Source organism: Lepidochelys kempii, chromosome 21 (genome assembly GCF_965140285.1).
Source record: "Lepidochelys kempii isolate rLepKem1 chromosome 21, rLepKem1.hap1, whole genome shotgun sequence".
Classification (NCBI taxonomy): domain Eukaryota; kingdom Metazoa; phylum Chordata; order Testudines; family Cheloniidae; genus Lepidochelys; species Lepidochelys kempii.
In genome coordinates, this window is record NC_136400.1 from 5,842,699 (window position 1) to 5,854,955 (window position 12,257).

The 12,257-nt window shown below is 44.4% G+C and overlaps 2 protein-coding genes across 3 annotated transcripts in view; one reads left to right on the forward strand and one right to left on the reverse strand.

The window, feature by feature from the left end:
- Positions 1-12,257, forward strand: part of EIF2D (eukaryotic translation initiation factor 2D) — a 58,095-nt gene that overhangs the window by 29,235 nt on the left and 16,603 nt on the right. Inside the window, exon 15 of one of the 2 annotated variants that reach the window (XM_073319760.2) lies at positions 4,812-4,843. The exons of the other annotated variant lie outside the window; for it this stretch is intronic. Coding sequence (XP_073175861.1) covers positions 4,812-4,828 — 17 coding nt within the window. The 3' untranslated portion in view covers positions 4,829-4,843. Of the gene's footprint in view, positions 1-4,811; positions 4,844-12,257 lie in introns of those variants that run through there. 2 annotated transcript variants of the gene reach the window in all.
- The window catches only part of RASSF5 (Ras association domain family member 5), a 48,897-nt gene continuing 37,399 nt past the window's right edge, over positions 760-12,257 (reverse strand). The window contains exons 2-5 of the mRNA XM_073319766.2: positions 11,447-11,560; positions 8,449-8,746; positions 5,501-5,616; positions 760-3,741 (exon numbers count right to left, since the gene is read on the reverse strand). Coding sequence (XP_073175867.1) covers positions 3,589-3,741; positions 5,501-5,616; positions 8,449-8,746; positions 11,447-11,560 — 681 coding nt within the window. The 3' untranslated portion in view covers positions 760-3,588. The remainder of the gene's footprint in view (positions 3,742-5,500; positions 5,617-8,448; positions 8,747-11,446; positions 11,561-12,257) is intronic.

Here is a 12,257-nt window from a genome sequence, read left to right on the forward strand (position 1 = left end):
TGGCCTAGAATTCATACCTCTTGTAGTTTAAAAGCAAAATGTTTTCAGTTGTCAGCTTCTTTCTGTTTAGGTTGGATATTAGGAAAAACTTTTTCATTAAGAGGGTGGTGAAATCTCCTTCCTGAGATATTTGTCAGGCTTGACAAAGCCCTGGCTGGGATGATTTAGTTGGGGATTGGACTAGATGACCTCCTGAGGTCCCTTCCAACCCTGATCTTCTATGATTCTTTGAAAATAATCTTTCCAGGGGCTTCTAATACCACAGACTAGTTGTGAAAAATAAACTAGGATTGTTTTCCCCCCTTCATTGAGCTTTGACAGTGTAAAAACCATATTGGACCCTACTCCTGCAACTAATTTGGTGTAAATATAAAAGGGGACAGTTTATTTTAAGGATTTGCTCTTGCAATGAGCTAAATACAGGCATAACCTCCATTGCAGGATCAATTGGGGTGTAGTCTTTTATAGATGGCTGGCTGACTTCAATAAGGGAAAAACTGTAACATGTTTTATAAACACTAATGACCTTACACTGAGATCCCCTTTAAACACTGGTTTCAGAGGAACAGCCGTGTTAGTCTGTATTCGCAAAAAGAAAAGGAGTACTTGTGGCACCTTAGAGACTAACCAATTTATTTGAGCATGAGCTTTCGTGAGCTACAGCTCACTTCATCAGATGTTTACCGTGGAAACTGCAGCAGACCACCACACTGACCACCACACGGGGGCACCAGACAACTTTAAATAAAACAGACACAATTTTTCATCATTGACTGTTTTATTATCGTTCTCTTACTCAGTCTGCATCTGAACCAACCGTTTCAGAACTTTCATAAAAGCTGAGTGACTTTTTTAAAAATACCACAGAATTAACAGGGAGTAGTAAAAATAAATTACAGCATTGCAAAAATGCATTTCACTGTGCCACAGAAGCTTTACTATTCCATTCTATACACAGTTTTTACATGTTGTACAGCTGACAAAAAAAAATTCACACGTACACTAGGCAACACAATGCTAACCAAAGGCACTGCCAGCAGTATTTTGCGCATCTGAAGGAAGGGGGCTTTTAATAATGTCTAAAGCTTGTGCCTTTGGCACAGGTCAATTGACTGTGCTTTTGCATCAGCGTTTCAAGGGTTTCTCTTTAAATGCCCCATGGCCAACCAAAACAAAAACAGCCCTCCCTCTTTGCAGGAGGTTTTCAGCAGCATTCACCATAATTGCGTTAGAAGCCATGCCTTCTACAAAACGTTAAAGACATGCTAGGGGTCCAGAGGGTGGGATGGTCACTGAAGGAAAAAAAATATCAGTAAAAACACCCCTAAAACTTCTAGCCCCTAAGATGAGATGAAATTTAAAAAGATCTGGATCTTGCTTCTCAGAACTAATGACATTTTACAGTGTGCTTCTTTCTGCTCAGTCAATATTTGTACATAGTGCTTTCAAGGCCAAAAGCATTAAGTGCTAATTACTTATTGACCTCACAGTGTACGTATGAGGTCAGTAAGTACTCTCCCCATTTTACAAATGGGCCAACACCCAAAAAGCCTGCGATTTCCTGATTCCGTCTCTGCTACCGCACGGTTGTTAAAGGTCACCTGGGTAAGGAATACAGTACAGCTAGGTGGCTTTCCCTGCCCTGCAGCCCTATTATCAAACCTGTCTATGCTACCAGCTGTGACATGAAGTGGTATCTCTACACCGTGGCAGGCTTGCTAAGCAGTGCAGTCACTTTCTCCCATTTAAAAGATACTTAGATATAAAACTGGAAAAAAAACAAGCATAGAGTCACCCTGGGGGGAAACTGACAATTCCTTTCTCCCCCCACTGCCCCCCAAAAATCAGCCTCATCCCTACAGTACTTCAGAGAACAGGCAGGGGGGAAAAAGTGACTGAGGCCTTTCAGAAAAGCCCTTCCCAACCCAGGATCCTCATTAACTTTACAGTAAAGATTTCACACTTAAAAAGGCACTGAGGTAAATCTGAGACTCTTAAAATTGCCTTCTGTCATCACTTTGCATCTAGTGGATGCAGAACCTTTGAAGTGGAATCATTTCACCATATAACAAGTTTCAAGGGATGCTTTCAACTCAGGTCATCAGTTTAAAGTCATTTCAGGTTTTCTATCTGCACCTGCCCCTTTCCATGGCTTTACCATCAGGTTTCCTTCCTTTTCACACATCCCTTTGTTGCTGTGCGAAGGATCTATGCAGACAAGGGAAAGAGTGAAACTGACTACACACAAAGTGCTTAATCCAATGCACTCAGAGGAAACACTGGAACAATAACCTGTTAAAAGTAACACCTTAGATTAAAGCTTTCCAGACTGAAGTGTAATTTTTAAGTTGGAGTCCTTGAACCAGGAGCTAGGACGGGATTAATAGCAGTAACTGTTGTTTCCAACTGTAGCAGTGTCCATTTGTAAAAGGCTAAGCTGTTTCTCTGAGAAAGAATGGAGGCGGTGGGTAATGACATTCTTGTTGCATTCTCCCAGCTCTAAGCACCACACATGGCAAGGTGGTAGTCATACAGGGAACCTAGCAGCCTCTCATCTACGTGCAGAAGGAGGACAGTGGGAGGATGCGGAGGCTCTGTGGGTGGTTGGGTGATCGAGGGTAACAGGAGCAAAGCTGCAGGAGGCTGGGCAGTTGCTGTTCCTCTGCATGGCTGAAAATTGTGCTCCAGTTTCTGTATTGAACCATCATCCATGTTCCCACCTCAACCATTTTACATGTAAAAAGAGTAAATCTGTAAAACATTGGTCCCTGAGTAGGAAACTGGCAATACACAGAATAGCCACACTCAGCAGTAGGGAGCATTTGCTCTCACGCGGAGACTAGCCGACCAAACAATCCTAGTTTCACTCTCCTCCGACTTCATCTTCTTTAAAAATTCCCTAGAATGAACAGTAGGTAAAACCCCAGTGAAACCTACTGGACAGACTACGGTGGACTTGGAGCCTTCTTGGCATCTGACTTTTTATGTTTCAGTAGATCTCTTAGAATTGTGCAACAATCCGTTTTGGCATCAACAGCAGCTGCAACACACACATGATCTGGTGCAACCAACCCTCATTGCTTTATCTGCTGCTTCCTGTGGCACCACCTAACTTATGAAATGACAGAACTACACAACACAACAACCACACACAAGGCAGCCGTAGCATCTTAAAACAAAGCCAACAAGCAAGTTGGTGGGAAGAGGGTGAAAGAAATGCAGTTCTATCCTGCCCAACACAATTACCCAGTAGATATTCCTATTTATTTAACATTCAGCCGTTACCGTGAAGTTTCTCTGCTTGGCAACCCAATGAGACAACTGAAAGCTAAGCAGCAGCTCTACTTGGTTTATCGAGGGCCTGCGGATTTAAAGAGAGGCTTTCCATTTTTTTTTACTGACTGGCTGTGATCCAGCGATAATTTCTGAGGGAAAAGAAATGTGACGCTTGTCTCTTTGTGGGTGTGTCATTCCTCAGACAGAGGAACAGGGAGAAAGGGTCAGACAAATCTGAGGTGTCCTGAGAAGTCTCTTCTTTTTAAAAATAATATCTAGCTTAGTCTGGTACGATACGTGCTTTGTGTTTGGTTATCCTGGTTTTCCTCCTGCTTCTTTCAAACTCTCCTCCAGTCTTTGTTTAAACTTGCTGTACTTCTTTTGGACTTGCTGAATTTTGTCTTTTTCCTCTCTGTCCAGTATCATTAAGAAATTTTGTAGCTCTGGGATAGAGAATGCGTCCCACTGCCGAGAAAGCAAAAACAGAGAAGTGATATGAGCAGACAGAATACCACCTCCCTTCTGTTTGCCTGTAACATGCATACTGTCGTTTATTGTGCAGCTGAGTGCTCATCTTGAAAATCAGGGGAAAAGACACATGCTACCTAGCAAGGTCAGTTAGTTGGATTTCTATATACAGAAAGATCTAGTTAACTGGCCTTGCAATTTGACACTGCAAGGATCTGTCCCCCTGATAGAGTGAGTCAGGAATTTTTTTAAAGCAATCACTTCAATAAAAAATGCTGATTCTTCAAAACCAGAACTTTGTGGGAAAGGGGCAGTTGAGACAAAACGAAAAATTCCAGTTTGAAATGACTGTTTAGAAATGTAAACGAGTACTGTACAAGACGTTTTGTTTCATTAAAAAAAAATGAAATGTGTCCATTGACCCAAAGCAGGGTGGTGGGAGAGTGGGTTTGGTTAGAAAATTTAAGGGCCCCTTTCGAAAGTTTTCAAAAACAATTTTTCATAGGATAGGAAAACAATTTCCCAGTGAGCTGTTCAGATATGTACATGTCCCCGCTCAATGCTTTGAGATGGAGTCAGGAATCTGTGATCCAACACACGTCTAAGTTTGAGCCATCTGGGACTATGATCCCAAAGCAAAACCTGAATTTACCCTGGGTGGACTTAAAATTTTCCACTGCAACACTTGACCCCACAAAACACAATTTCCAAAGGGACTGAAGAAAACAGGCAAGTAACTGAGCTGTGGCATGCAAAAGCTAATGAAATCACCAGTGTTTTCTGTCACGAAGGGGGAGGGTCTGAACTACCCAGCAAGCCACGTTGTTACCAGCAGGGATAGTTCTACGTAGATTACTTTTAATTGATTGAGAAATCAACAAAAGATTGTTAGATATGCTGGGATGGCAACACCATAATGCAGGTTGAGAGGCCAGCTTCTACTCAGCGATATTACAAGTAGTGTATGTCTGGAATTATCCCTGAGAAATACTGACATCTGGGCCATAATTTTGGAATTTTCGAACTAGATACATTTAATCCTGCTTTTTTGATCTCTCCTTTCTTAGGGCACGATTGCTCTTGAGTGGTAAGAGTCTGAACTGCTCAACTCTGTGTCAATGCCTGTGCTGCTTAGCAGCAGCTAGTCATCTTCAGCACAAGTGAGAGAGTCCTGAGGTTTCACTGAACACTCTCTGAAATTCTAAATTGCCGTACTGTGGGGCATAAGAAGCCTTGGGAGGCAATAGATTTATTATACAGCATAGCATTGGCCTCTATTTTAAAATCAGTGGATTAGCTATGGCTCCATTTAGCTAATCTACTCTGAGGATTAAGTGAAGAACTGCATTGCTTAGTTCTATAAACAAACCAACACACACACACAAATGGATTATGGTGTAAAAACCTCAAACAGGCCACAGCATTTTTTACAGAGCCGATTTTTAAAAACATACTAAGTTTTCTGCAATAAACTGATTGGTTAAAGGTTCTGAAAAACACAGGCTAAACTCAAGGAATCCTTTGAGATGCTTTAATATTGATTCTTAAGTGGAAGGTTGGTGTCTAAGTCAGTGTTCTGGATTTTCGAACTGTAACACAAGGAAGGTAAACTTGCTCCCTCCTATCCCCCACCAAAAAAGCCATTAAGTTGTGTTTCTACTGCAGTAGGTCTCACAGGTTTGTTTAACAAGGCTATGTGGTTTTGTAAAGCTATGAACATTGGTGTGAGAGCCAAGGGAAAGACTCCCAGACATACCTCAACTTCCCCCGTTTCGTTTTCCTTCAGCACGAAACTGAGAACATCTGTGTCGGGGCCAGCCAGCAGCCGGAGATACAAGGGGTATTCTGTTAGAGAGAGCTTCTGGAAGAGAACTGCAGGCAGGAAAAAAGAGAGAGAGAGGTTCTAAATGAGCCTTTAGGATTCAAGGGCAGGAAGATGCTCTAGAAGTTACTGAGCAAACACAGCATAGGTTCAAAGGCAGCTTGAGCTGGACTTCATAAGTAAGAGTCACTATGGGATGTACCATCTCCAGCAAAGGTGTTTATAAAGGGTGGTTAAAGCAAACGATTGCAAGTTGCAACACCTAGATACGATGTCTGCTGCTAGTTAGCTATGTGAGGTTGAGTAAAGGTTCTGTCCAGATTAAGGAAATTAGAATCAGTGTATGGACAGACTTCACCAGTGCAGCTGAATCTGGTCATATATCCAGGTTAGCTGTACTGGTGTAAGCCCCCCTACTCTCTCTGCTCTGTACGGTGAGGCTTAATTAACGCTCTTCATGGGCAATATACTCAGCCCTGGGTGTCTGAAGTGAGGCCCCATAAAGCCCTATTTAGGTGCCTAGGAAGATGGCCTCATTTTCCAAAGAACTGAAGATCCTGCAGTTCCTATCAGCATCAAGAGGAGCTGCAGTGAGCTCAGCACTTTTGAAAAATCAGGCCGCTTGTTTAGGCTCCTACATTAGGATTTAGAAGCTTAATGTTATGCACCCAGTTTAGAAAGTCTTGGCCCAAGGGCTGAGAAACCCTCCAGTGAAAGGATCTGTATAAACACAAACTATCAGCAGGGAAGAGCCCACGCCACTGGCCAACGCAACCAGGCACAGGTCAACTGGAAGTTACTTAGTGTGATATGCACAAATTCATTGAATTGGCCCCCATCCCAAACCCACCTTCCAATCTGTCCCACCCCAAAGGTATGCTGTTTAGCCCCCTTTTTTTGGGGGGGGGAGAGATTTTAACAGATAAAGGGGCAGCGATACACCCAAATCTCCTTGAATTTCAGTGGGAACAGGGCACCTAACTCCTTCAAGTGCTTTTGAAATTCCCACCCATAGTCTCCTCCACTGTTTTGTACCAAGACTGTCTTGCCATGACAAGTGCCAAAGAAGTTCAGCTTTCTGTGATAGTGTTCCTGTTGGATCTCTGATGGATTGGGGGGGGGGGGAGGGCAGGGAGAGAGAAGAGGCAGATGACATAATTATGAACCCAGGGACTAGAGGAGGAAGAGAGAAAGCCAGAAATGTCCATTCAGAGCAGCTGCATTCCTTGCCAATTATAAATAAAATTTTAATGCAATGATCTTGTTTATAAGGGTGGGTGGGTCATGATGATTCAGCTAAGGTTAAAACTCCAGAAGTCTATGAGTCAATTAGAATATCAGTATTTTTTTGCAGGTACCAAAGATAAAGCACTATCAAAGATCAGCGTTGATACACAGAAGCTAAATAAAGGAGGCGAGGGGAAATTCTGGCCAGGGACACTAGGGTGCACAGCAGACAGGACCATGTGGGAAAGACTGAATTCCATGCAGGTGGGTGTCCGTCTCAAAGGGCTGAGTCACCCCGAGGAGGATTTGAGCCTCCACGGTATCAAAATTTAGTTCATGGTTTTTAAAGCACAAAGCAGTCTTCTACGACTGAACTGAAAGTCTTGTGGGATAAGCGACTAACTCCCAGTGACTTCACGGCAGTGACTCGGTTTGTCTCAGTCTATAGGGGGCTCGCAAGCTAGGTACACCCAGGCACCCAGGCCAGCCCTTGAGTGGCATCTCCTAGCTTCTGTTACAACAGCTTGCATCCCACGCGGGTGACCATATTTGCATCTCAGCTCTGACACGAGACCCTGTAGCTTAAGTGGGAGCTAGTTGCGGGGCTGGAAATCAGATCTTGTGTATGCACCAGTGAACATGGTTTGTTTAACAATGAAACCACCACTCCGGCCTTAGCCAACAGGGGCTAGCGCTGGAATAGGGTGATATCTGTACTGCACATGGAGAAGGCAACCGTTGCCCAGGTATTTAGTATGCTGCAGAAGAGTGATTAAACCTTCCTTAGGTTCCTATATAGCCCCCTCTCTGTAATATCTGAGCACTTTACCGTCTTCACGGCGTTCATCCTCCCAACACCCATGGAGCTGCACAGTGTTCTGTCCTGTAATCTCTCATTTATATAGCTCCTTTCACCCTGAACACACCACAGCAAGTAAGATTATGTACAGACTCTACGCAGCCCCTGCTGCAAGGTGGCAAGTGCATACCTGGTCACAGAACGGCTCCAGCACAGCTTACGGCAGGGAGTCACTTATCCAACAGTTGCAGGGGGAATTTGTTCGGCATATTTGATTATCTAAATTAGATTTGGGCCAGGCCTCCCCTAACTCCTGCAACAAGTGACATTTGATCCTTAATGACCACAAGGAGTCGGGATCAGTGCGGTGGCAGGCCACACGTACACAGGTTGGCTATTACGGCTCTTCCCTGATGAGTGCATTAGTAAGAACACCACAGAGCAAAGCAGATCTTCCCTTGGGAAACCACTGACAGCTCTGCTATTAGGAATGACACTTACAAATGAGAGGAAACATGGCTTTATGGTTTAGGCACTGGACTGGGACTCCAAAGATTTAGGTTCATTTCCCAGGTCTGCTACTGACTCCCTCTGTGAGCTTGGTCAAGTCACTTGATCTTTCTGGTCCTCAGTTCCTCATCTTACAGAAGGGGCTGACTATCCTCCCTTTTTGTCGGTCTTTGGGGCGGGGGCTGTGTGTATGTGCAGCACCTTGCACAGTGCAGCTCAGTTAAGGCCTCTACTGTACCACAAATCACAATCTTCCCAACTGTGGCAGAGAGGGGAAGCATCTGGGAATTCCCCTCTCTGCACCGAGCCCCCATGGGACTGGCTGCTCGGAAGGGTGTGTACTCACCTTGCCCATCTCTCTGCATTTCCTTGAAAAGTGCAAACTTCTGAGGGTTGTCCACCACCATGAACTTCTTGAGGAGCCCCTGGATCACCTCGCTGACCGTGGTCGTGCTGCTGATGTGCAGCTGCTTGACTGCATCCAGCGGCAAGTAGAAGGAAGTTCTCTTGTCCGTCATATCAGCCAGGTTCACCTCCTTGAGGGCATCGTAGATAGACGGCGGCCGAATTCCTGCTGGCACCGTCACAGGCCGGCACAGTTTCAAGTGCACTTTAATGAAGCCCGTGTAAGTGCCGTCCTCATTCTACAGCGAAGGAGATAACGAAAGTCAAGTTTCAGTGAGTGCTCATGGGGCAAGACAGGTTTTCAGCCAATGCCAGTATCCCCCCCACACTCAAGCTGGAGGCTTTTTGCAGTACTTAACCCAGTGGTAGACATGGTGGGCTGACTGCAGGGACAACTTTCTATAGTGCTTGAAACTTTCCTAGTAATAACGTAAAAGGAACTAGCAATTTAGGGTTAGTCACTACAGAATTCTTCCTGTTCCCTACTATTCAATAATGCCCTAGGATTCTTCGCCGCCCCTTTGCCATCTCATCCTTTGTAAACTGTTCCTGCTACAGAGAAGAGTTATGGAAACTAACTGACATTAAATACCATTTGTGCTTGCAATTACACTTCTGTCTCCTTTAACTGAAGATGGGTTTGGAGAGAACATGTAAGCATCTGAACTCGGGTTTCCGAGGGCTGAGCTGGATATGCTGGCTGTTTTCATAAGGTTTTAGCTCCAAACAGTTGCAAGCTTGCAGCTCTCCGTCTTAAATGATGGAAATTTCATGAGATTTTCACCATCCTGGGCCCGATCTTGAGATAAAGGCCCTTTACACAGACTTTATGAGAAATCTAACCCTGGTTAAGCATAGACAACACCGTGGGTGCCATGCTGTAACAAACTCTAAAAAGATTAGAACATCTGGAATTGATAGCTCAGGTACTGGTTCACAGCTGTCAGTTGGGGCTGAAGTGAGTTGCTACAGAGTCCCAAGACTGCAGAGATTACAGGCAAAAGATGGCCCATTTGCCTTAAAAGAAAATGAGCCAATAACAACTCCTGGGGAAGCCAGGCTACTCCAATGTTAATCCATGGGTCACAAAAGTTAGGAGATGGAAAAAGATCCCTTTGATGACTCCCAGGCTACTATAAGGAAGCCTGCACTAGTTTTTGTTCATGTCAGTTGTAAGTGATGTCTGTTTAAAGACAACTTGGGGCTTGTTTTCACAAACTGACAAGCGACTGGAAAACCATAAACAACTGAAAACTGTTCTCTGAAATTGTAAAATCTCCATTATTTCTGTTTTCCAAAACCTCCTTCACTGTGAGCTATGAGAGCTTGTGAAATTTGCTCCTTTTGTTAAATCTAATTTGTGAACCCAGTCCTTTCCTTGGCCTCTCAAGAATTACCAACAGGGCTTGGTTTACATGGTTGTTTTTGCCAAACAGTAAACAAGGCTGCAGTCAAGGGCTGGAACTGTAAGCAAATTACTGTGGGTCCCACAACTTCGTTTAAAAGTTTGACCGTGGAGGAACAGAATGGCACATCTGGTTCCCTAACGGCTCTATGTCTCCAAACAGGCTGTGTGACAGCGATTGAATGGCAGTGAAGCAGCTTTCTAGTTATCATGACTCATCCAAACTACAGCCTGATCTGTGTGTGGCAAATCGTTTGCTGGACATGGAAATTACTCTGAAAATTTCCGCACTGGAAAAAAAAAATTGTAGAACCATTGTCTGAACCGTGTGGTGGCTCATGCCACACAGACCTAGGTACAAATAAGACTGGTGACTAAGCACTTTAGGTGCTGAAATGCGTGACAGCCCTCAAGACCAAAGCCCTGTGCTTTCCATAGGACAGACCAGGCCTGATTCAAAGCCCACTGAAGTTAATGGGTATCTTTCCACCAGTAGAGTGGGCTTTTTGGATCAGGCCTGGACAGGGCAGACCCCAGCAATGCAAGTTTTCCTCCTTGCCTCAGCCACACCTCACCAGCAGAGCTAAGCAGCGAGTTCAGTCTCCGTGGCACAGTATTAGGCTCTTCTGAGACTCCCATTGAGGGAGCCTGGCAGGATGGTGGATTTTTTACCGTCAACACATGTCTCCAAGGAAGAAGCCGAGAAGCATCAAATTCAATTTACATAGTGGCTACTGAAAAGTCAGCAAGTTTCTTAAGACTGAACTTAACTGCTTAGCTGTACTGAAGGCCTTATCCAGTGGGTACAAATTTCAAAAGCACTTTAATGATGTAGCAGCTGAAGTCTCATTAAGTGAATTAGGCTCCGAAGGCACTTAAATGCTTCTGAAATTTTTACCCAGCATGTTTCACACTCCCGTCAATTAGCAGTGAAGTCATGCCCTGACACACCGCTCAGCAACGGGGACCTCTTGTGTTAGGTGCTGTATAGACACAGGCTCTTCCCCCCGAGGTTCTCCTACTTGCGTAACAGCAGCCTTGGACACAGTCAAAGTTAAAATCCAGATTCAAATGCGGCCCCCCATTCCTCACCCCCCAAGGCTGGGCTGTTTAGACCCAAGTTTTTGATTCAGGCCAGTCTGTAGCCTTAAGCGTTTCAGGAGAAGACCACTGCTAAAATAGGTTAATACGAATGCTCTACTCAGAATTCATTCGTCATACTGCGGTTCAAATGCAAGACAAGCAGTCCCTGTACTGGGAACCGATGCAGTTAACACATCATCTGATTATCTGCCATTTACAAATGCAGTCGTGTCTATGCATTTATACCCTCTGTTGGCATGTTCTCCTTGCAGTAGGACCTGATTTCCTGCTGCGGTTTGGCAGATGAATCAAAGGTTTTGGAGCTATCCATGTCAGGTGAACTTCACTCTTGTGCAAAGGCTCAGCGCAAGGCCCAGTCACCTCTAAAGCCAGAATTAAAAGCCTGCCCTTAGTGCCTAAAGTAATGTAGACAGATGAATAAAATACATACCAGCTTCATCACGAAGCAGTTTGTAACCTTGGCATTGTAACTATTGATTATCTGTTCAATCTCCTGGATAGTGGGAGCTTTGGGTTTTTCTTCTTCTGCTGTTTTTGTTACATTCTGAAACGAGAAATAAAGAATAGTGAATACCTTTGGTTTGTACGTCACTTTGCAGCCAGGAGCGTCGTACAAATTGTATGCTGCAAATGGTACGCTCTTCATGGCCCTGCCTTTGCCAGGATATACATATAAGCACAAAGACAGACATAATCCCTGGTCCTGAGAGTTTACAATAAGAATGATGGAGAAGATAATGCCATTTATTGCTATTATTTGTACGGGCGTAGTGCCGAGAGGCCCAAATTAAGACCCCACAGTGCTAGGCACTGTACACACAGAACAAAAAACTAGTCCTTTCCCCAAAGAGCTTACAATTTAAGCAAGAGCCAACGGATGACTACCACCTCCATGAGTTGTCTGGTCATCCTCCAGCCCACTGGTGGCTGCATTTCAGAGGTGTGTGGAGCGATTTCTCCTTCATTATTAAGAATGTTCCTTAATATTTATATTAGACGCCCCAGACATGCAGCTACTTTTGGAAAAGGACATACTCAGTGAACCAGCCCCCTGCACAATAGTGTAGAAAGGGAAAAGTTTGGCCAAAGACGCATAACGTAAACGTAGACGCATAGGCCACCTCTTAGCATCCCCCAGCACCATTTTCATGGAAAGGTTTGAGGCTTTCTTAATTTCCCTGTAGAGTGAAGAGGGTTTACAGAGTTTTGCCCAGAGGACTTCATTAAACCTGCATGGAATT